This window comes from Dipodomys merriami, unplaced genomic scaffold, assembly GCF_024711535.1.
Source record: "Dipodomys merriami isolate MVZ:Mamm:240054 unplaced genomic scaffold, mDipMer1.0.p SCAF_128, whole genome shotgun sequence".
Taxonomy (NCBI): Eukaryota; Metazoa; Chordata; class Mammalia; order Rodentia; family Heteromyidae; genus Dipodomys; species Dipodomys merriami.
Genome location: NW_027202582.1, coordinates 586,201 through 610,671, shown reverse-complemented (window position 1 = coordinate 610,671; position 24,471 = coordinate 586,201). Strand labels below are relative to the sequence as shown.

The following is a 24,471-nucleotide window of genomic DNA, read 5'->3' as shown; positions in this document are numbered from 1 at the left end:
AAAACATGCAAAACAACCACCATCATCCCATTAACAAAAGAAGATGCTGAACCAGTTAGGCTAGTTGTCTCAGCTCACACTAATACCCCAGAGCACTGGGATTTCACCCTGGAGGCTTTGTAGTCATTCCTATATACCTCATGACTCAAAAGTAACTATCTTTAAGAATTATTACAACTTAGGAAGAAATCTAGAATGTATCAGAGAATTATAAAAATGAGAATCAACTTCAAGCATCTTAAACTTACAGATAATGAAAACACTCCAGAAGTTTAGTGAACTAATTGTTCAAAATACTACTTTAAGGGGCTGGGAAGGTGGCTCAGTGGTAGAGCGCTTGCCTTGCATGCTCGAGGTCCTGGGTTCGATTCCTCAGCACCACATAAGCAAAAAGATAAAAGCCGGAAGTGGTGCTGTGGCTCAAGTGGTAGAGCGCTAGCCTTGAGCTGAAGAGCTGAGGGACAGCACCCAGGCCCAGAGTTCAGGCCCCACGACCGGACCCCCCCCCAAAAAAAAAAAAAAAAAAAGAAAATACTACTTTAATGTGCAGTTATCACCAGAATTAGAACCTAGTATTCCTTAATCCAAGCTCCACAATCTTCAATTATTATGTTATGTTACTCTTTTTTTTTTTTTGGTCAGTAGTGGGACTTGAACTCTGGGCCTGGGTGCTGTCCCTCAGCTCTTCAGTTCAAGGCTAGTGCTCTACCATGTGAGCCATAACGCCACTTCCGGCTTTTTCTACTTATGTGATGCTGAGGAATCAAACCCAGGGCCTCATGCATGCAAGGCAAGCGCTCTACCTCTGAGCTAACCTTCCCAGCCCTTAATTATTTAAATTGTGGGAGAGGGCTGAGGATGTAGTTTGGTAGTACAGCACTTGTTTGAGGGGAAAGAGGTTTGCAAGAGTCCATTTTGACCAATAACAGCACAATGGTGTATAATTATCATTCCAGTGAAGGAAGCATAAATAAGGATTGAAGTCAAGGCTGGCCTGAGCATGAAGTGAGAATTCTATTTCAAAACAACCAATACAAAAAGGCTGGCAAGCCAGGCTCACACCTGTTAATCCTATCTATTCAGGAGGCTGAGACCTGAGCATCACAGTTCAAAGCCAACCCAGGCAGGAAAGTCCGTAAGACTCTTACCTCCAATTATCTACCAGAAAACCAAAGGGGGCATTGTGGCTTAAGTGGTAGAGTGCTAGCTTTGAGCTGAAGAGCTCAGGGACAGTGCCCAGGCACAGAGTTCAAGTCCCATAACTGACCAAAAAAAAAAAAAAAAAAAAGGCTGGCAAAAGTGGCTCCAGTGGTAGTTTTGACAGCCTATCAAGTATGACCTGAGTTCAAATCCCAATAGCTCCAAAAGAAAAAGTTCAGCCATGCACCAGTGGCTCACACCTATAATCCTAGCTACTCAGGGGCTGGGAAGATGGCTCAGTGGTAGAGCGCTTGCCTTGCATGCATGAGGCCCTGGGTTAGATTCCTCAGTACCACATAAGCAAAAAGAAAAAAGCCAGAAGTGGTGCTGTGGCTCAAGTGGTATAGCACTAGCCTTGAACTGAAGAGCTGAGGGACAGCGCCCAGGCTCAGAGTTCAGGCCCCACGACCGGACATCCCCCCCCCCCCAAAAAAAATCCTAGCTACTCAGGAGGCTGAGGATCATGGTTCAAAGCTAGCCTAGGCAGAAAAGTCTGTGAGACTCTGATCTCCAATAAACCACTAGAAAACCGAAGTGGTACTGTGGCTCAAGAAGTAGAGCACTGCCTTGAGCTGAAGAGTGCAGGGACAGCGCCCAGGCCCAGAGTTCAAGCCCCAGGACCAACAAAAACAACAAACAAAAAACTTAAAAAAAAAAAAGTTCACATTAACTAAAATATTTTAATTGTAAATATCACCATACCATGTTATGATTTCATTAGGAAAAAAGGACCATGAGAAACATCTGAGTTCATTAGACACTATATTGCAAATGAACTACACAACTTGTGGGGGAGGACAGAAGGGAAAAACTGAACAGCAAGGGAAGAGATGACATTGTCCAGAAAGAAAGGTACTCTTTACCTGACTTAAGTAACTGTAATGTCTCTGTACATCACTTTTATTTTATTTATTTATTTATTTGGTCGGTTGTGGGGCCTGAACTCTGGGCCTGGGCACTGTCCCTCAGCTCTTTAGCTCAAGGCTAGCGCTCCACCACCTGAGCCACAGCACCACTTCTGGCCTTTTCTGCTTATGTGATGCTGAGGAATCAAACCCAGGGTCTCATGTATGCAAGGCAAGCACTCTACCACTGAACCACCTTCTCAGCCCTGTATATCACTTTTATAATAACAATAAAAAATAAACCTGAGCCCAGCACAGGTGGCTCACACTAGTAACCCTAGCTACTCAGGAGGCTGAGATCTGAGGATCACAGTTCAAAGCCAGCCCGGGCAGGAAAGTCCATGAAACTCTTATTTCCAATAAATTGCCAGAAAAGTGGAAGTGGCACTGTGGCTCAAATGGTAGAGGGCTAGCTAGCCTTGAGCTGAAGAGCTCAGGGACAGTGCCCAGGCCCAGAGTTCAAACCCCCATGACCAAAACACACAGACACACACACAGACACACACACAGACACAGACACACACACACAGACACACACACACACACACACACACGAAACATCTGATTATCCTTATACAATAAGGGAGGGGAGGGGTGAGGTAGGAGAGGGGGATTTGTGGAGGGCTGTGAACATGCTATTTCCATGTATTTTTCCAAGGGCCCAGAATAGACAGCATTTGAAGTAGTCTTACTAAGAGTCAATGCAAGGAAAGTGATAATTTTAAATAAAAAGAACAGGAAGGATGTCTGGTACCACCTAATGAGCTGTGGCCTAAAGATTATTAAATAAGGTTCAAAGCAGAAAAATGTGTGAGTTTCTCTTAAGTATCATTCCAAAATAGTACTCTAATAATACTGGTTACCTACTTTCAGAGCATTAAGTTCTCTGTGGAATATGATCAAATTAATTATAAGTTTCATTTACTGTGTTTCCCAGAAGGAATTCTGTATCTTTGACTGTTAAGTAGATTTCACAAAGTCCCTATCAAAAAAATCCAGGACGGTAATTATGTAAAAAAATTTAAAAAAATAAGTATCATGATTTATTTTAAACCAGTCCCACCCTCATGCTAACCTATAAGGATCTTGAAATATAATTGAAACATTAAACAAATTTTAGGAGATTAATTTTATAAAGTGGCCTGTTTGGAAAATACTGATATAAGGAAGCCAAATCAGGCAATCATTAAAAAAAGATAAAAGGGGGGGCTGGGAAGGTGGCTCAGTGGTAGAGTGCTTGCCTTGCATGCCTGCAGCCCTGGGTTCGATTCCTCAGCACCACATAAGCAAAAAGAAAAATGCCGGAAGTGGCGCTGTGGCTCAAGTGGTAGAGTGCTAGCCTTGAGCTGAAGAGTTGAGGGACAGAGCCCAGGCCCAGAGTTCAGGCCCCACGACCGGACCCCCCCCCCAAAAAAAAATAAAATAAAATAAAAAATAAAAGGGGGATAGAAGGGGAAATAAAGGCGGCTACAATGCTTGATAAAAAATGTACTTATTATCTTGCCTATGTAATTGTTACCCCTCTGTACAGTATTTTCACAATAAAAATAAAGTTAAAGAAATAAAAGGAATTTGCCTGTCCCCATCATATAGTGTTTTTGTATAGCTATAAATTTATAGCTAAAACCCAGAGACAAAAAATAGCACTGCTAAGTAATCACAGCAGAACTAACCACATGCAGCATTTCTAACATAAAGGGTTACCTGAGAAGTCTGTGAGGAGTCTTGCTAGGGCATGCTTGGTTACCAGGTCAGTCTTGCTAAGGTTGGGAAGAGTATCTACCCTATTTTCTCTGATAATAGTGGGCTCTTTGGAAATCCCAAGATCAGATCCAGTTTTGGCATCTGTGTGTTCCAAAGTGCCAGATGACTGCTGTGGAGTGCATGTTTGTTCAAATCTTCCTTCAGGAGATTCTCCTTCAGCCTGCACAAAGGTGGACTTCTCCGTCTGTCTTTCACCTAATTCTGTGAGGGCTCTGATTGTGAGTTGCTCTTGTTCTAAATCAAGAGATGCCACAGGAGGTCCCTGGGAAGAATAGGCTTCTAGAAGCTCCCTTCCATTGATTTCTTTGCTTGGTTCACTGCATTTGCTTTTAATGTCTTTATGTTCAGGCTCATTTGCCTTACTTTCACGTAAGACTGTTTCCACAGAAAAAATTCTTTTATAGTCAGTTGTCTGTTCTAACATGGCTTCAGAGACATTTCCTTCCCCTTTGTCTACTATACCTTTCTGTGTGGTCTCTGTAAAGGCAGCCATCAAGTCCTCTGGGGAGGAATCATCTGTATCTCCAACATTGCCTTGTAATGACTTCAAGTTGGCAAAAGCTGTTGTATTTAGTGAAAATTCTGTTCTATTGAAAACACTAGGAGGTACTGCTGAAGGAACTTTGGAGTCACCATCAATTGTAACAGGCTTTTCAGGAGCAACTTCTGACACACTGGTATCTGGACTTCTTTCAAGAGTATCAGACTGAACCTGACGTGGCTCAAAGTCATTGACTGGCTCTTCAGAGTTTGCACATATTTTCTTTTCCACTGTTTCACAACTGGGAATCTCTTTGATTTCCTTCTCACCCATATTTGTAGCACTTGAAATGGAAACAGGCTTTTCAGCTTGAATTTTGTTATTTTCTAGTGTTAAATCTGTTGTGATGTCTTCTATGACTGTGTCATCAGATTCACCAGAACTATCAGCCTCTGTGATTTCTCCCAGCGCAGAGCTCTGCCAGTTCACATCATACTTCAAGTGCTCATCAGGTAAAGCTACGTTCACTGTGGCCATTCTGGAAACCATGGAGACATCTTTCTCTAACTCTGAAAGCATATCCTCTTGTTTCTCTGTATCACCTTGCACCCCTTTGACACTGACTTCTTTTGTGGGAGAATCTCTTCCAGCCTTCCCAATGAGAACATTGTCTTGTGGGACAGATGTCTCTGCCCCATCACCTGTGGATTTGGTGATGGTAGTGTTCCCACTAACAGAACATACAGGGACCTTCTGATGATTACTCGTTTTAAGATTTATAACTGGAATTTCTGAATGATACTCGCTCCTACCAAGTCCTGTACCTTTTGGGGTGTAGTCAGAAGACTTACTGGTCTGTTGTTTCGGTTGGGGAACCAAATCCCAAGTCAGTATTTCATTAGTAAAGTTATGCATATCATTCACACATCTGGACACCTCTTCCAATGCTGCAGTGGTATGTGAAAACTGTCTAGTGAGCAATGCAGAGGTTGGGTAACGCCCAGCCTCTTTACTTCTCAGTGGAAACACTTTGTCATTAGTCTCTGTCATATCTGCAGATGATTCTCCATCTGTGTGTACCGCCCAACCACCCAAATTATCTGTGCTCTCCTTATAGGAGTCCTTGAATTCTCTGTCAAATGCTGCTTTGTCAATAATCACTTCAAATGGTGATTCAGGGGAATCTTTTTCTGTGCTAGCCCCTCCTGAAGTGTCAGATGGGGACAAGAAGTATGCACCAGTGACTTCTGCATTAGGTGGCTTAATGGGTGACTTCTGTGCTGGCAGCAAAGTAGGCCTGTATCCAACATCCAGTGCAGTTCTATCCTCCCTATTTGGTGCCTCACTTGGGTTCCTGGGCTCCAGGTGTGTTTTTATTTGCTCTTCTACTGGAGCAGCTTCCTTGCTGGTTGGAATGGAGGGGCAAATGCAAGGAATTCCTGCTGCAAGAGAAACCAGGGAGTCTGCTCCATCCTTGCTGGTTCCCTGAAGCTTTCCCACCTCTTTCATATCTAGAAGAGTCAAATGGTCTTTTCCTTCTTTGGCTATAACAGGCTGGCTGCCTAACACTTGGCTTTTTTCTCCATGCAGTGCTGAAAGGTCAGGGTTATGTATTTCAGAGGATGAAAGAAAAGAGGAAGTCATAATTTCTGAAGGTGGCTCATGAGAGCTAAGGGAGCTCAGTCCCTCTATGGTCAGAATTTGAAAGAGAACTTGTTTACCAGATACAATTGCACATTAGCTAGTCAGGCCAAGCAGCATGCTTTACATTTTAAAATTATACACATATACACACAGGATGTGTGCATATATACATATATGTATATATATCTCACACATATACACACATAAATATGTAACAAAATAGTAATCAAAAGTTCCTATAAGACATGCATAAAACTGCCAACAGTAAACTAGAGAAGCCATATCATGCCACAAATTGCAAATAACAAAGAAAACATAAGGATAGATTAAATGGTCTACTTTTTCCATTGTAAAGCTAAAGAATAAACAAGGATAGTTGGGCCAGATATTACATACTAGATGCTCCTAGATACTAAGGAGGCTGAGACTTGAGGATCATAGTTTAAGCCTGTAGGGCAGGAGAGCCCATAACTACCAAAAAGCCAGAAGTGAAGCTGTGGCTCAAGTGGAAGGGTAGTGGTACTGGGAAATTTGAGGGAGTTCCTCTCCCTGCCCTGTTTTTTTTTTCCCCCCTAGGAGCTGTTACACAGAAATACTCCATATAAAATAAACAAGTTACTATGAAGCACCTTGACACCTGTGCAAGGGGAAACTCCAGTACACAATGGCTCTTAAGCCCACTGTTAGTCAAGAAGAGGTAGCCAGAAGTTGAGCACTGGTGGCTCACACCTATAATCCTAGCTACTTCAAAGGCTGAGATCTGAGGTCCCGAGGACTACCGTTTGCGGCAGCTAGAGCAGAAAAGTCTGTTCAACTTCATCTCTAATAAAATAATTGGGAGGTGGAGGTGTAGCTCAAGTGGTAGGAACACCAGTCAAGCAAGCAAGGAAGCCAAGAGAGCAAGAGGCCCTGAGTTAAGAGCCCAATACTCCCTACTTCAAAAGAAAAAAAAAAAAAAAAAAGGTAAAGGTAGCCTGCTCCAAAATCTTGTCCTAAGGTGTCATTTAAAAAAAAACTGAAGCCGGGCACTGGTGGCTCACGCCTGTAATCCTAGCTACTCAGGAGGCTGAGATCTGAGGATCGCGGTTCAAAGCCAGCCCGGGCAGGAGAGACCGTGAGACTCCTATCTCCAATAAACCACCAGAAAACCGGAAGTGGCGCTGTAGCTCAAGTGGTAGAGCGCTCGCTTTTGAGCTGAAGAGCTGAGGGACAGTGCCCAGGCCCAGAGTTCAAGCCCCACGACCGACAAAAAAATAAAAATAAAAAAAATAAAAAAAAACTGAATGATGCAAACTGGCTTCTCTGGTTAAGATATAATTCCTTTTAAAATAGCTAAGTCTGGGCTGGGAAGGTGGCTCAGTGGTAGAGCACTTGCCTTGCATGCATGAGGCCCTGGGTTTGATTCCTCATCACCACATAAGCAAAAAGAAAAAAGCCAGAAGTGGCACTGTGGCTCAAGTGGTAGAGCGCTAGCCTTGAGCTGAAGAGCTGAGGGACAGCGCCCAGGCTCAGAGTTCAGGCCCCACAACCGGACCCCCCTCCTCCCCCAAAATAGCTAAGTCTTATCAGTTATGAATACTACAGTACTCATTAATTTATTACATCATTCTCTAGTTTTCCAACCTAACAAACTTTAATAGGGAAAAGATTAAAACCACCATCTCAAGGGAAAGCACATGGTTATATGTCTGAAGCTGGAAAAAAGCTGATCTTAAATAGTCCCAAATCAATCAAACAATCAGTTATTCAGGTCAGACGAAACCTAAGCAAGCTCAGGATAACTGCCTTGAGTACAAATGAGTCATTGGGAAGATGCAAAGAAATGTTCCTTGCTGGGTGGGAAGTGTCTTTCCTTAGTATCTGTTCTCTTTTTCATGTGAGAGCTGAATAATAACCACAATAGATAAAAGCAAATTTATAACTTCATTCAAATGTATCTTTTTTTTGTACTTGTCCTGACCCTATTCCTTAACTTTTTTACTCAAAGCTAGCACTCTACCACTTGAGCCTCAGATCCATTTCAGGCTTTTTTGGTGGTTAATTGGAGATGAGTTTCACAGATTTTCCTGCCTGAGCTGGCTTAAAACTGTGATCTTCAGATTTCAGTCTCCTGAGTAGCTGGGATTACAGATGTGAGCCACTGGCGCCTGATTCAGAAGTATTTTTCAAAAACAAGCAATAACAACTTATTACAATAAGTTGTTATTACAATAAGCAGCTGTACTCACTATACATATTATGTTGAAAATGAACTGTACAACTTGTGGATGGGGATAGGAGGGAAAAACTGGGAGAGAGCAAGGGAAGGGGTGACACTGTCTAAAAGGAAATATACTCTGCCTGGCTTGTGTAACTGCAACCTCTCTGTACATCATCTTTTTTATTTTATTTTATTTTTTTGGGGGGGGCGTCGGCCGTGGGGCTGAACTCTGGGCCTGGGTGCTGTCCCTGAGCTCTTCAGCTCAAGGCAAGTGCTCTACCACTTGAGCCACAGTGCCACTTCCGGTTTTCTGAGTGGTTTATTGAAGATAAGAATCTCATGGACTTTCCTTCCGTTGCTGGCTTCAAACCTTGATCCTCAGATCTCAGCCTCCTGAGTAGCTAGGATTACAGGGGTGAGCCTCTGGCCCCCAGCTCTAAACATTATCTTATATAACAATTAAAAAAAATAAAGTTTCCATATGTCATGTAAAATTAGATTTTGACACATCACTGAAAAGTGACATGATAGGATCTAAGCTTTTGAATAATAAAACTATAACATGGTTATTGTAAACAAACAAAAACACCTTTTAGTAGATGAACTCAAGTTGTTAAAGTCTGGTTGTAAACTATTATTAGGAGAGAAAACCAATTGAAGCAAGCTGTAACTCATTTAATTCTAATGCAGTTATTAGTGACTATTGCTTGTATCCATCATTATATAGTTGAGATATTCAGCATGACTAGATTAAGGGTACAAGATAAATAAAAAGGCCCAGCACTTTGGGGGTGAAAGATGTAATTACTGTAGACTACCCCAAAATCATAAATATTCTAAAACTGGCCTGCTATTGGATTTACTGGTCATTGTTTCTATCCGAAACCATCCAATGGATCAAAATCTGGGTTAAAGTAAAACTGTCTGGGAACCCCTTCCTTCAAGAAATGAACTCTAGTTTTGAATTAGAGGTATAATAACTTAAGGTAAAGCTATGAGACTAAGTTAGAAGTCCTCATCTCAGAATACCAACAGGTCTTTTAACTTATACAATCCTCTTCAATCTTCAGGAAAACTACTACTATTTCATAGGTTTTAATCTCTGACCTACTAATACAGAATCCCCAAGAATAGAGCTCAGATCAGTACTGTAAGTTTCATAGTCCACAGCTTTACCATATTTGATGTTTTGGAAGGTAGAAAGACAGAATCATATTTCAGAACTCTAGCTCTGTAAGAATCTTTTAAGAGGAGGCTGCCACTCTTCTCCATAGATCATTCCATCTAGCAACACAATTCTGCAGTAGCAAGGCAAGGACAGTCCTTTAGAATCTGCTTTAATACTCCCATAGGGCCCGGATGTGTATCTTACTGGTAGAGAACTTGACTAGCATGCATTAGGCACTTGGTTCCATTCCCATACCCAGCACTGCAAGCAAAACTAAACCAAACCACTTTTAAGACTAACTTTAAAATACAGTAATTGATTGGAATCAACTGACTAGGGAATCTGGTATGGAAACTGAGGAAGATTTTTCTCTATTTTATTCTTAGAATATTTTGTCTTACAAGGAGTTAAAATGGAGTGATGAAGCTAGGTGTTTGTAGCTCACACCTGTAATCCTAGCTGCTCAGGAGGCTAAAATCTGAGGAGCAAAGGTTCAAAGCCAGACTGGGCAGTTAATTCCCCATGAGGCTCTTATCTCCAATTAACCCCTCAAAAACAAGTGGAGGTGTGGCTCAACATGGTAGAGCACTAGCCTTCTTGAGCAAAAGAGTTCAGGGACAGAGCCTAGGCCCTGAGTTCAAGCCCCATGATTGACTAAATAAATAAATAAACGAACAAGTAAGCAAGCCAGCCTAAGAACAGCACCTGTGTCCTGGGTTCAAGCTCAGGATTGGACCAAAAAAACCCCAAAACCTCCCACTAAACAATAACAACAAAACCAAGAATGACGAAAAGCAATTTTGACGTGAATTCAATGAACTTATCAAGTAAATAGCTTTGAATTGGGAAAAAGAATCTTTCATCTACCATTTACTATATCCTTCAAAATAATATCTCTTCACTTTTTTTTTTTTGGTCAGTCGTGGGGCTTGAACTCTGGGCTTGAGCGCTGTCCCTGTGCTCTTCAGTTCAAGGCAAGCGCTCTACCGCTTGAGTAACAGCACCACTTTCGGATTTCTAGTGGTTTATTGAAGATAAGAGTCTCACGGACTTTCCTGCCTGGGCTGGCTTTGAACCTAGATCTTCAGATCTCAGCCTCCTGAGTAGCTAGGATTACAGGCGTGACCACCGGTGCCCAGCTTCTCTTCACTTTTTATCTACCCAAACTCTGAAGGTGTAACGATTTAGTATTTTTCTATGTATTTCTCACTTAGTTACTGAAAACATGTGATTCAGAAATAAATAAGCAACAATGAATATTATATCTAGTATCAGAGTTCTTCCTAAAGGGTGAATTAATATGTTAAATTAACTTAAAATTATGTTAAGAGCTGCAACTTAGCTCAGGCCAATTCAATACATGTAATTAAAAGGAGACCTGTAACATGGAAAACTACACTATCAAAGGAAGAAAAAATGAGAGATTATAGTAGCCATTCACTTTTTCACATAAATACTATGTATAGTTATACAAGGCTTGGAATATTCAGGTATAGGTTTCCCTACACTTGAATTTTCTCATGTTCACAAAACAAAAAGAGACAAATTATCGTGCAAAACAGCATCAGCAACTCAGCCACAGCATCAAAATAGGAAGTTAGCCAGCAGACAATTTGCAGCCAAGCTAGGTTCTAAACAGTTTCTTTTTGTACAAAGAAAAATGTTTTACTTTTTTTTTTTTTAAAAAGGCTGTAACTGGCAAATTTTTTTCTCAATGCTTGCCCCAAAGTTCAGTGTTGTAACTTCCTATTCTAGATGCCAACTGCATTAATCAAATTGAATGCAAACATTCATTAATGAAAATGTGCTTCCAATTCCAGATGGTGGGTGGATCCCCTTTCCAATCTAATTTTTTCTCCCCCTCCCCCCAAGTCCTGGGGCCTGAACTCAGGGCCAAGTGTTGTCCCTGAGTTTATTTTTTGCTCAAGGCTATACTACTGAGTGGTTTAAGTCTTATGGACTTTGCTGCCCAGGCTGGCTTCAAACCATGACCTTCGGATCTCAGCCTCCTGAGTAGCTACGATTACAGGCATGAGCCACCAGCACCTGGCTTTTTCCTACTTAACATGTTTTCTGAAGGAAATCAAATATTTTCCAGCCTTTTTAAAGATTTCAAAAAGAGAAACCAAATTTCACTTTGATTTATGTCTTTTTTTTTTTTTTTTTTGGGGGGGGGGTCCGGTCGTGGCAGGAACTCTGGGCCTGGGTGCTGTCCCTCAGTTCTTCAGCTCAAGGCTAGCGCTCTTCCACTTGTGCCACAGCGCCACTTTCCGGCTTTTTTCTTTTTGCTTATGTGGTGCTGAGGAATTGAACCCAGGGCCTCATGCATGCAAGGCAAGCGCTCTACTACTGAGCCACCTTCCCAGCCCCACTTTGATTTATGTCTAACAAAGGGAGCACAGACCCAGAAAACGTAAATTGTACATATGGTCCAGTCATTTCTATCTATTTGCTTTCATGCTTCAAAATAGTATCTCTAAGAAAATCTCTAAACTCTAAAATATAGCTGTTCTATCCAATGGTATAGATTACAGGTACACAGTCATATGCATGGACTTTGGAGTCCTTGGTCTGTCATTTACTGTCACCCTGAATAAGTCATTTCATTTAAATGTTTCCTCAACTGGTAAAAGAACTAATATTTTTCCTCCACAAAACAGGCTGTGAGGATTAAATGAGATGATTCACATGAAGTACTAAGCATAGTAAAAGCTCAATAAAAATTAGCCACATTCAAGATCTCTGGCAATGTTTATGCCTTCTATTACACAGGAAGACATTGAAGTTATTCTCTCAGGGATTCGGTTGAAATATGACTTTGCTTAGTGGAAAAGGAATTCCTAAGCAAAAGATTCTAAGGACTACTTCAGAGTATAACTTACTTAAGAAGCTGATAATTCCACTCACACTTTCATATAAAAAGCTTATCTACACAGAAACTATACAACTTTGGATGAGGATGGGAAGAAAAAAACTGGAGAGCCAGGGAAAGAGTGACACTGCCCAAAAAGAAATGTACTTTTTGCTTGATTTTTGTAATTGTAACCCCTCTGTACATCACCTTTATAAGTTAAAAAAAAAAAGAAAAACAAAAAAGTTTAACTTCCTACCTGTATGTTACAATAGTACTACCTAGAAGTTATTTAATACAACTATCACACAATTTACTTTTGAAAAATGTGACTACCTTTTACTCAGTCTAATCCAGTTTTTACACATGCATTTTCCTGAAACCCAATAATGGTAAACATATATTTTAGGATTAAAAATACAAGTTCCATGAAGCTGGGAATGTGGTTTAGTGGTAGAGTGCTTGACTGCTATAGCATGCATGAAGGCCTGGGTTCAATTCCTCAGTACCATATAAACAGAAAAGGCTGGAAGTGGCGCTGTTGGTTCAAGTGGTAGAGTGCCAGCCTTGGATAAAAATAAGCTCGGGGACAATGCCTAGGCCCTGAGTTCAAGCCCCAGGACTGGCCAAAAATAAGTTTCAGCCGGTGCCAGGGGCTCATATCCATAATCCTAGCTAATCCGTGGAATGAGATCTGGGGATTGTGGTTCAAAGCCAGTCTAGGCAGGAGAGTCTTTGAGACCTTTATCTCCAATCAACCACCAAAAACTGGAAGTGAAATTATGGCTCAACTATGAGTGGTAGAGAGCTAGTCTTGAGCAAAAAAGAGCTCAGGGACAGTGCCCAGACCGCAAGTTTAAGCCCCCTCAAAAACAAACAAACAAAAAACCAGCAGGGTACCAGTGGCTCATGCCTGTAATCCTAGTTACTCAGGAGGTTGAGATCTGAGGATCTAGCATGGGTAGAAAGTCTGTGAGACTTATCCCCAATTAACCAGCAAAAATTCCAAAGTGGAGCTGCGGCACAAGTGGTAGAGTACTAATCTTGAGCAAAAAAGCTCAAGGACAGTACCTAGGCCCTAAGTTTAAATCCCAGACCACCCCCCTTCTCACCATACACAAATAAATAAAATTTCCTTTTTTTTTTGTACTTTTCACTGTAGGGGACTGAACCCAGGAACCTTGCACATGCTTCTAAGGCAAATACTCTATCACTGAGTTACATCTCCAGCCTACACTTAATTCTGAAATCTAAAATGTCCTTTTTAATTATTACTACACATCGCTTAGTATGGTATAGGTAAACAAAGGTATAACTGATGAGAGATAATGGAAGAGATTAGCTGGGTTAGTGGAAGTTTATGATCTCAAGATTCATGCTGGTGGCAGCATGAAAAACCTATATGGGGCACAACTGGTCCAAATATCCCACCCCCTTCCCTGAAATTTTCATACAATTAACCAAACATACCAACTTCCTCTTCCTTTATTTTTAACTCAGACAAACCAGAAGCTGTTAATCTTGGCTACACCCGAACCCACCTAACCATCTGCCAAGGTGTTCCTTCAAGTAACTGAGTAAGTTGATTTCCAAACTGCCAATGAAGCAGAACCCTTCAGGACTAATTTTCCTTCAAGATTTCCCCCTAAGAGAAAATGGTACTAATAGAGGTTAAATTGGAACATTTTAAAGGTTATAGCATTTTTAACTGTGTCTTTGTGATAACACTATCCTGAATCTGCACTAATCAAAATATTTTTTCTTGTAAGCAACAACTTAGAATGATAAATGTATGTTCTTTAAAAACACTGTACTGGAATTTGAGTTCATGGCTAGGCAGGTGTTTTATTGCTTCAGCTATGCCTCCAGGCCAACAGATATTTTGGGGAGTGGGGTATTAAGGTTTGAATGGAGGCCATTGAATGATGGCTAGGCTGGCACTCTACTACTTGAACCAATCTTCAGACCTGCTTTTTTCTGGTTACTTTGAAGATGGGAGTTTAGCAAACTTTCCTACCTGTGTTAACTTCTAACAACAATACATCTTAATCTCCTGAGTATCTAAGATTATAGGCTTGAGCTATGAGTGCTCAGCTCTAACATTAATTGGAGAACGACAGATTTAAGAATGACTTGCCTGGCGCCGGTGGCTTACTCCTGTAATCCTAGCTACTCAGGAGGCTGAGATCTGAGGATCTTGCTTGAAAGCCAGCCGGGGCAGGAAAGTCCCAGAGACTCTTATCTCCAATAAACCACTCAAAAACCGGAAGTAGTGCTATGGCTCAAGTAGTAGAGGGCTTGCCTTGAGCTGAAGAGCACAGGGACAGCGTCCAAGGCCAGAGTTCAAGCCCCACAATGGATCAAAAAAAAAAAAAAAGAATGACTTTCAGGCCAGGGAGGTAGCTCAGTGGTAGGTAGATCACTTGCCCAGAAGCATGTACAAGGGGCTGGGCTCAATCCCCAATACTGGAAAATACCAAAAAAAAAAAGGGGGGGGGAACACTTTATTTTTGTATTGGGGGTGGGCAGAGGAGGAGTGTGTATGCTGCTCATAGGATTTAAACTCAGGACATATATGCTGTCCTTGATTAGAAAAACCCTTTTTTTAATCTGTTTTCCTTGAGCGCTAGTGTAATTTTTGCCAGCAGGAATTAAAACAAAATTCAATCCATTTTATCTTTTTGACATTATCTGTATTAGATATGTTGTGCATGGGTTTCCTTATTAAGATTTAGGTTATCAACTATCCCCTTTCTATATGAAAACTTAAATAGATTTTTTTTTTTGGTCGGTTGTGGGGCTTGAACTCTGGGCCTGGGAGCTGTCCCTGCGCTCTTCAGCTCAAGGCAAGTGCTCTACCTCTTGAGCCACAGCGTCACTTCAGTTTTCTCATGGTTTATTGGAGATCAGAGTCTCACGGACTTTTCTGCCTGGGCTGGCTTTGAACCTTGATTCTCAGATCTCAGCCTCCTAAGTAGCTAGGATTATAGGCGTGAGCCAGCGTGCCTGGCTAACATAGATTTTTAAATATCTGAAATACAACAGCAGATAGTTGCATATTCTGTTTATATTTATCCTTTCTTGCAGAGCAGAATAAATGTTAACACCTATTTTCTAAATGATTACATTTCTCATGAAGTGGAAAAAAAAAATCCTTAAAAACATAAAATCTGATCAGGTGCTAGAGGTTCACACCTGTAATCTTAGCTACTCAGGAGGCAGAGATCTGAGGATCATGGTTCAAAGGCAGCCCAGGAAGGAAAGTCCGTGAGACTCTTATTTCCAATAAACCACTCATAAAACCGGAAGTGGCACTGTGGCTCAAGTGGTAGAGGGCTTGCTTTGAACTGAAGAGCTGTGGGACAGCACCGAGGCCCAGAGTTCAAGCCCCATGACCGACAAAATGATAATGATAGTAGTAGTAGTAGTAGTAGTAGTAGTAAGTTATCGGGAGCTGGTGGCTCTTGCCTGCAATCCTAGCTATTCAGAAGGCTGAGATCTGATGATCAGGTTCAAAGCCAGCCCAATGCAGGTAACCACCAAAATGCCACAAGTGGAGCTGTGGATCAGGTGGTAAAACACTAGCCTTGAGCAAAAAAGTGTTGAGACAAAGGCTAGGCCCTGAGTTCAAGCCCAGGACAGGCACAAAACCAAAACAAAACAGAACATGTTTCCTAAGAAGGAAATTGTGTCAGAGGAAAAGTTTTACTCATTTGTTTTATCCCATTAGTCTGGCTTGCTAGCTTACTTATTTAGTTCAGTTGTATTTATTTGTTTTGGTTATTTGTTGTGAGTGGGGTACTGAGATATTGAACATAGGGCCTCACACATGTTACTAGATAAATGTTCTAACACTGAGCTATATCCTAACCCTAGGTTTTTATTTTTTTGCAGGGTCAAAGTCTTCCTAATCAGCATCTAGACTTGGAAGTTAAGAGAATTCTAGCTGTGACAATAAATTGTTTATATAGAGCTTTCACAACTGTCTAATAATCTTTATTATTATTTTTTCTGTAGTGCTAGGCTAGGGAACCCAGTGCTTCACACATGCTAGTCAAGAGCTCTATACTGAGCTAACCCCAGTAATTCTGTCCCTCCTTTCCTTCCTTCTTAAAAAAGTTTTTTCCCACCATTTGGGGTCTAGGACCATAATACAAATGGAATAATGCTTCATAAATAGTATAAACCAATGAAACATACAGTGCACTTTCCACCAGACTCACGACCTGCAAACTTATATGCCTTTCTCCAGGGGGGGAAAAAGCCACAACTTAATCTCTAAGACAAGGAGCCTTAATTACCAAAGGCCAAATAACCTGTTCTATGTTCCTAGGCACTCTGGAACTAGCCTTGAGACAAATCTCACATTAAACTCTACTGCCTACATTAGTATTTTTGTAATTGATGGAAGTATACTGTAATACCGTTTAAATGAATTGAGGGTATTCTATCTGCTGTAAATTCTGTAGGCAAGTTCTCATTTTTAAAGATACATTCAAAATTACATTTAAAGTTTACACTATGTTAAATTATCCACCCAGCCTCTATTTTAAGCTTTACAGAAAACCCATAGGCAACTGCTAACTAAAAAGGACTGGTTTACAATTAGTTTTTGTTTTAAGAGATGTGGGGCAATAGACTTTTACCCCATATCCCCAGTTACAGCCTCTTTCTCAACATTTTTCTTTTAAAATGTGCAAAAAAAGTTACAGACTTGCCTTGTGAGGTCGAAAATAGAGATACAGGCTGAGAGGAAGAGGAAGAAACAAAGGAATCTGAAAGAAAATATACAGCATGAGAATTTGACAATCTCACACAGGAATTTTAACTTTAACTTTTTATTTTGGTGGTGAGAAGGGAAGACAAGCATTACAAATGTCATTGGGCTTAGCAAGAGGAAAACTCAAAATCTTTATTTCCAATAATTTTCACTCACCTGCCATAAAACCTCATTTCATTTCCAAGGTGTATTTCTACAAGTTAACTGACTCAGCCTTATTAAGCTAAACATGATCACTTTCAGAGGAAGAAGGGAAATTCCTAGCATTTCCCAAGAGCTACAACCTTAATAGATGCTACTACTCTGCTGCTCTGCTATGAGAAAGGGAAAGCAGGAATCTAAACACTAATTTAATTTTTGCTTTTACACATTTTTAACTTCATTTTGAAGCTTTAAGTCAACATTATTTAACTAGCAAATATGCAAGGATGGCCTTTTCTACTTAAAAAAAAAAAATCACAGCTGGTGGCTCACACCTGTAATACTAGCTACTCATGAGATGGAGATACAGGAATCGAAGTTTGAAGCCAGCCTGAGCAGCAAAGTCCATGAGACTCCTATCTCCAATTAACTACTAAGATGGAGCTATGGCTCAAGTGGTAGAGCACCAGTTTTTAAGCAAAAAAGCTAAGTAACAGTGTCCAGGCCCTGAGCTCAAGCCCCAGTTATCTACCCCCACCAAAAAAAAAAAAAAAGAGTACTGCTTTTAAGTTATTTAAAATGAAGCATTATACTTTTACAAATTTCTAAACAGCTCTCCTTTTCTTTCCTTTAAAAAAAAGAAACGTTTACTTACCTCTTTAATGTTTCCAGATGTGTTTATTTCTAGATGCATTTACTATCAACACTAAATCTGTGAACTGCTGAGTTTAAATCTGAACAAACCTGAAAAACCAAATGCCTTTAAGCTCAATGCCAGAAAAGATCTTCTGCACCTGCCAGCTGTGTGCCTTCTTTTCACCCTAACACCCCCTCCAAATGGAAAATTTCAACATGCTAGTTTTTATGCATGGTATCTATTCTGATATAGAGTATAGATAGCCAAATGTTTGCAACAAGATTGCAGGAGTTTCCACATGGTACTGATACTCCATATTTCTCAAATGCTAATAATGAAAATTTTGTTAAGTAGGTAGGTCTACTCAATCATGGTGCCCCAAAGTAGCTGAAGAGTAACTACAAATGGTGCAGTGAGCTGTGGGGATGCAGCAGAGGCAGCCACCATGGCAAATGGAACAGATGTAGGCCTGGTCAGGGAACAAGGTAAGGGAAGGCACTCTAGAGAAAGTACTAACCAGCCGGGTGCCAATGGCTCACGCCTGTATACCTAGCTACTCAAGAGGCTGAGATCTGAGGACCATGGTTCAAAGCAGCCTGGGCAGGAAAGTCCATGACTCTTATCTCCAATTCACCACCAGAAAACCAGAAATGGTGCTGTAGTTCAAGCTGTAGAGGGGAGCCTTGAGCTGAAGAGCTAGGGACAGCCCCCAGGCCCAGAATTCAAACTCCATGACCGATAAAAAGAAAACAAACAAACGAAAAAAACTAACCAGATTTCCAAATGGCTTAAATGTTTTGGAGTAAAAGCTGGATGATATTCTCTATGCAGTGAGAAAAACTACTGAAAGTTTTTTGGTAAAATAATAATACTATCATATGTGTTTGTTTTTCCTTTGTGCCAATCTCAGGTCCTAGGCACTGTCCCTGAGTTTTTTTTTTTTTTTTCCCAGTCCTGGAGCTTGAATTCAGGGCCTGGGCACTGTCCTTGACCTTTCTGTGCTCAAGGCTAGTGCTCTACCACTTGAGCCACAGCACTACTTCCGGTTTTCTGATGGTTAATTGGAGGTAAGAGTCTCACGGACTTCCCTGCCTGGGCTTGAGCGATCCTCAGATCTCAGCCTCCTGAGTAGCTAGGATTATAGGCCTGATCCACTGGTACCTGGCCTAAATAACTATTTAAAGGAGAGAAATAATGAACTAGCAAAGGAGACAGAAAGGAGCCAAAGTCATTGATTGGTTAAGGTATTAAGACTTATGAAAAAAGCCACAAGAATTAATAACCAGGCAATTTGGCATTGACAATTCTATAAGAGTGATAAGGTGGCTCAGTGGTAGAGTGCTTGCCTCGCATGCATGAGGCCCTGGGTTGGATTCCTCAGCGCCACATAAACAGAAAAAGCCGGAAGTGTCAAGTGGTAGAGCCTTGAGCTGAAAAGCTGAGGCATAGTGCCCAGGCCCAGAGTTCAAGCCCCACAACTAAACCCTGCACCCTCCCCCAAAATAAATAGTGATAGAGGTACAGATACTGAAGACTAAGAAATAAATAGGAAGCCGGGCACCCGTGGCTCATACCTGTGATCCCAGCTACTCAGGAAGCTGAGATCTGAGGATCATGGTTCAAAGCCAGCAGGGACAGAAAAGTCCAAGAGACTCTTATCTTTAATAAACTACCAAAAAGGGGCTGGGAAGGTGGCTCAGTGGTAGAGCACTTGCCTTGCATGCATGAGGCCCTGGGTTCAATTCCTCAGCACCACATAAGCAAAAAGAAAAAAGCCGGAAGTAGTGCTATGGCTCAAGTGGTAGAGAGCTAGCCTTGAGCTGAAGAGCTGAGGGACAGCGCCCAAACCCAGAGTTCAGGCCCCATGACCGGACCCAAAAAACAAAAAAACAAAAAATAAACTACCAAAAAGCCAGAAGTGGAGCTGTAGCTTAAGTGGTAGCTTTGAGCAATGTTAGCCTTAAGCAAAAGAGAGCTTAGAACAGTGGCCAGGCCCTGAGTTCAAGACCCAGAACTCACATAAAAAAACCAAAAATACTAAAACCTGAGCAACAGCCAGAAAGAGGTTTTTGGCATTTAGAGGAAAAAAAGGTGGTAGTGGGTTTTGTTTTCTATCAATAGGTGGTACTGGGGGACTGAACTCAGAGGCTCATGCTTACTGGACAGATGACTGACCTCTAGCCTTTTTGTGTTGGTTATTTTTGAGACAGAGTTTTGCTTTTTTTGCCCAGGCTGGCTTGGACTGCAATTCTTTCCCTCCTCAGATAGGACAATAAGTGTATGCATTCATACCCAGCAACTATTGACTGTGATGAAGTCTTGAACTTGTTGCCCAGTTGGCTTCAACTGTGATCTTCCTGGTCCTTACCTCCTAAGTAGCTAGGATTACAGGCGTGATCCACTATGTCTGGCTTATGGAAGGGTTTTTAGGAATAGAAATGAGAATTAATCATATTTGCAGAGAAAGGAAAAAGCCAGTTAGAAGAAAAAATTGAAGATGCTAAAAAGAAACAGTATTTGCTAGAAATTGCTAGAAGGGACCAAAATTTATGAGTAGACCTCAAAATTTATAAACACTCATGGGCAAAAATGTAGCTATTAAACTCTTCATCATAATACTCGTTATAATGCCTTTTTTGTGTGTGTCTGACAGGGTCTTGCTATGTACCCCAGGTTGACTTAGTGATCATTATAAATCAGCTCCTAAGTATTAAGGTTACAGGAGTATGCCACCAGGCCTATCTTCTTATTTTTAAAGAAACAACCGTTATCTTGCTATATTTTCCAGGTTGGTAGTGAACTTCTTTTTTTTTTTTTTTTTTTTTGGTCCGGTTGTGGGGCCTGAACTCTGGGCCTGGACGCTGTCCCTCAGCTCTTCAGCTCAAGGTGAGCGCTCTACCACTTGAGCCACAGCACCACTTCCGGCTTTTTTCTTTTTGCTTATGTGGTGCTGAGGAATCGAACCCAGGGCCTCAGGCATGCAAGGCAAGCGCTCTACCACTGAACCACCTTCCCAGCCCCTGGTACTGAACTTCTGAGCTCAAGTAACACCTCTGCTCATGCCTACAATCCTAGCTACTTGGGAGTCTGACAACTAGAGGATTGTGGTTTGAGATCAGCTTAAGCAAAAAAGTTTGAGAGACCACAATGGCACATACCTCTCATCTCAAGCTACATGGGAACTGAGATTGGGAAGATGGTGTGCCAGACCAGGCTCAAAAGTCTGTGAGATTCTGTTTCCATGGAAGGGACACGAGATAAAGTGGCACATGTCTATCATCCCAGGGATGACAAGAAGCTTAAAAGTAGGCAGACAATGGCTCAGATGAAAACTTGGGTAGGAGGCAAGACCCTATCCTAAAGAAGATCAGTAAAAAAAGGGCTACAGGGGTGGCTGAATGGTATCATGCCAGCCTACCAAGCTTGAGGTCCTGAGTTCAAATCCCCAATACCATTAAAAAAGAGAGACAGCCAATCTCCAACAGAGATATATTGATACAGTTTTGAAGGCTTACACAACAACTGTCGTTCCTTTTGTTTTTTTGTATTTTTGGTCATGGGGCTTGAACTCATGGCCTGAATTCATCCCTGAACTTTTTTTTTTTTCTTTTTTGGTCGGTCGTGGGGCTTGAACTCTGGGCCTGAGCGCTGTCCCTCAGCTCTTCAGCTCAAGGCTAGCGCTCTACCACTTCAGCTACAACACCACTTCCTTCCCTGAACTTTTTTGTCCAAGGATAGTACTCTACCACTTTTAAGCCACAGTTCCACTTTCAGTTTTCTGGGGGTTAACTGAAGATAAGTCTCTCACAGATTTTCCTGTTTGGGCTGGCTTTGAACCATGATCTCACTGTCCTGAGTAGCTAGGATTACAGGTGTGAGCCACTGGAGCAAACCAAATACTCTTAACTTGAGGTTCATGAACTCTGTAAAAGTTCATGCAATACTTTGTCTATATGTATATTTTTCTGGGAAGAGTTTCTCCATTCATTTATTCATTCCATAAATACTTATTTTATGAGCCAAGAACTTGTTTTATTTGCTGAACAAAACCAGTAAAGTCTCTTCTATTACTCACTTAAAGCTTATGAGGGACTTCTTCAAGCCAGGTACTAACAGGAATTAATGCAGTAAGGGAAACAGCATTACCACTCTAATGGAACTTATATTCTTGAGGGAAATCTGGTTCATGGTGAGCACCTTCTAGCTATGTTCTCACATGAAGGGGCTGAGCTTGCTGGGTCTCTACTATAAGAACACTAATCTCACCTGGGTGCCACTGGCTCACGCCTGTAATCCAAGCTACTCAGGAGACTGAGATCTGAGGATTACAGTTCAAAGCAGCCCAGGCAGGAAAGTCCATGAGATTCTTATCTCCATTAAACCAACAGAAAAACTGAAAGTGGAACCATGGTTCAAGAGGTAGAGTACTAGGCTTGAGCTCAAGAGCTGAGGGACAGCGCTCAGGCCCAGAGTTTAAGCCCCACGACCAACATATATATTAAAAAAGGGGGGGGGGGGCGGGGGAGGGGAGGATAGGAAGGGATGGGAAGGGGAAACAAAGGAGGCGGCTACAATGCTTGATAATGTACTCATTATCTTGCCCATGTAATTGTAACCCCTCTGTACAGTATTTTCACAATTAAAAAAAAAAAAAAGAAAAAAAAAAAGCCTTCCGGCCGGGCGCTGGTGGCTCACACCTGTAATCCTAGCTACTCAGGAGGCTGAGATCTGAGGATCGCGGTTCAAAGCCAGCCCGGGCAAGAGAGACCTTGAGACTCCTATCTCCAATAAACCACCAGAAAAATGGAAATGGCGCTGTAGCTCAAGTGGTAGAGCGCTCACTTTGAGCTGAAGAGCTGAGGGACAGCACCCAGGCCCAGAGTTCAAGCCCCATGACCGACAAAAAAAAAAAAAAAAAAGCCTTCCTTCCTAAGGCCATCACCTTAGGTGCTACATTTTACTGTATGAATTTGAATTGGGACATAAACATTTAGTCCACTGTAGCACAGCAAGAGTATTCCAGGCAGAGTGACCAGCAAATCAAGTACTAAGGTGGTATGTGTATGTTGGGGGGGGGGGGGGGGGTGTTCCTGACATGAAACACAAGAAAGCCAATGTATTTTTTTGGCATTTTCTGAGTGTGACAGGAAGCCATTGGAACATTCTTTTTTTTTTTTTGGGGGGGGGGGCGGGGAGGTCTGGTCATGGGGCCTGAACTCTGGGCCTGGGTGCTGTCCCTCAGCTCTTCAGCTCAAGGCTAGTGCTCTACCACTTGAGCCACAGCACCACTTCTGGATTTTTTCTTTTTGCTTATGTGGTGCTGAGGAATCGAACCCAGGGCCTCATGCATGCAAGGCAAGCGTTCTACCACTGAGCCACCTTCCCAGCACTCACTGGAGCATTTTATCCATGAGTGTCATACTAGCTTATACCAGCTGCCATATGGAGGACAGATCAAAGAGATGCAAAGAAGAAATGGAAAAACCAGTTCTCATATGGGAGAGACAACAGTCTCTCCAAAGAGCTGCCATGGCCTCCACCAGAGGGGAGATTGGGAGAACTGGTCAGACTTCAGATACATTTTGAAGACAGATTCAAAGGACTTCTAAAGTAATTTTGCTTACATAAAGTTTCCAACATACCTGTTCATACATCCTGAAAAGCAAGGTGTTGATGAGGACTATGTTAAAAAGCTTACTTGCTCTCCTGGTTAGGTTATGAAGGTGTGCTTATAGGAAGTAGTAAGTCAGTTGATTTGAAAAAAAAAAAATACAAATACTGCTTTGAAATTGAAAAAAACAAAAACCAAAGAATTAAAAACAAACAAACCAACAATTAAAACCAAGCACTGGTGACTCATGCAATCCTAGCTACTCAAGAGGCTGAGATCTAAGTATCAAAGTTTGAAGCCAGCCTGGGCTTCAACATCTGTGACTCTTATCTCCAATAAATTACTCAGAAAAAGCCAGAAGTGGTGCTGTGGCTCAAGTGGTAGAGTGCTAGCCTTGAACAGAAAGAGGCTCAGGAACAGTGCCCAAGCCCTAAGTTCAAGCCCCAGAACCAATAACCAAAATTAAAAATTTAAGTATCACAACAGGCCTTCTGCTGATAATTTACCTTCTCACAATGTAAAATCAAAATACAAACCTAATACATTATTTTAATTTTCCCTGAGGTTGCAATATGATAACCTAGTTAAGTGACTTAGGTAATTCACTCATACCCAGTAAAGACTTCAATGATGCTATCATTATCATGGGACAGGGACTATAGCTAAACTTACTGTAGCATGTACACTCTTTCAAAACATCTATAATATATCCTATGATCTAAAACAACTCCAGAATTAGTATTCACTATTATAAGTGAACAGAAAAAATGTAAATCAGTTCTCTGGTAACTTCTGAATGAGTTCATTAGATAAGCAAATTTCAACTTGACAATTTATCTAAAAAGTTAGCTCTTCAGCTCAAGGCTAGCACCCTACCACTTGAGCCAAAGCGTCACTTCTGGTTTTTTGGTGGTTAACTGGAGATAAGAGTCTCACAGATTTTCTAGCCAGGGTTGGATTTGAAACTGATCCTCAGATCTCAGTTTCCTGAGTAGCTAGGATTACAGGCTTGAGCTACCAGCACCCGGCTAAGTCTGTGAGATTCTTAACTCCAATTAACTACCAAAAAGCCAAAAATGTTGCTGTGGC

At 41.5% G+C, this 24,471-nt stretch overlaps 1 protein-coding gene across 2 annotated transcripts in view; it reads right to left on the bottom strand.

The window, feature by feature from the left end:
* The window catches only part of Rtn3 (reticulon 3), a 53,229-nt gene that overhangs the window by 22,873 nt on the left and 5,885 nt on the right, over positions 1-24,471 (bottom strand). The window contains exons 2-3 of one of the 2 annotated variants that reach the window (XM_070017939.1): positions 16,932-16,988; positions 3,810-5,942 (exon numbers count right to left, since the gene is read on the bottom strand). The exons of the other annotated variant lie outside the window; for it this stretch is intronic. Of the exons in view, the coding sequence (XP_069874040.1) occupies positions 3,810-5,942; positions 16,932-16,988 (2,190 nt within the window). The remainder of the gene's footprint in view (positions 1-3,809; positions 5,943-16,931; positions 16,989-24,471) is intronic. 2 annotated transcript variants of the gene reach the window in all.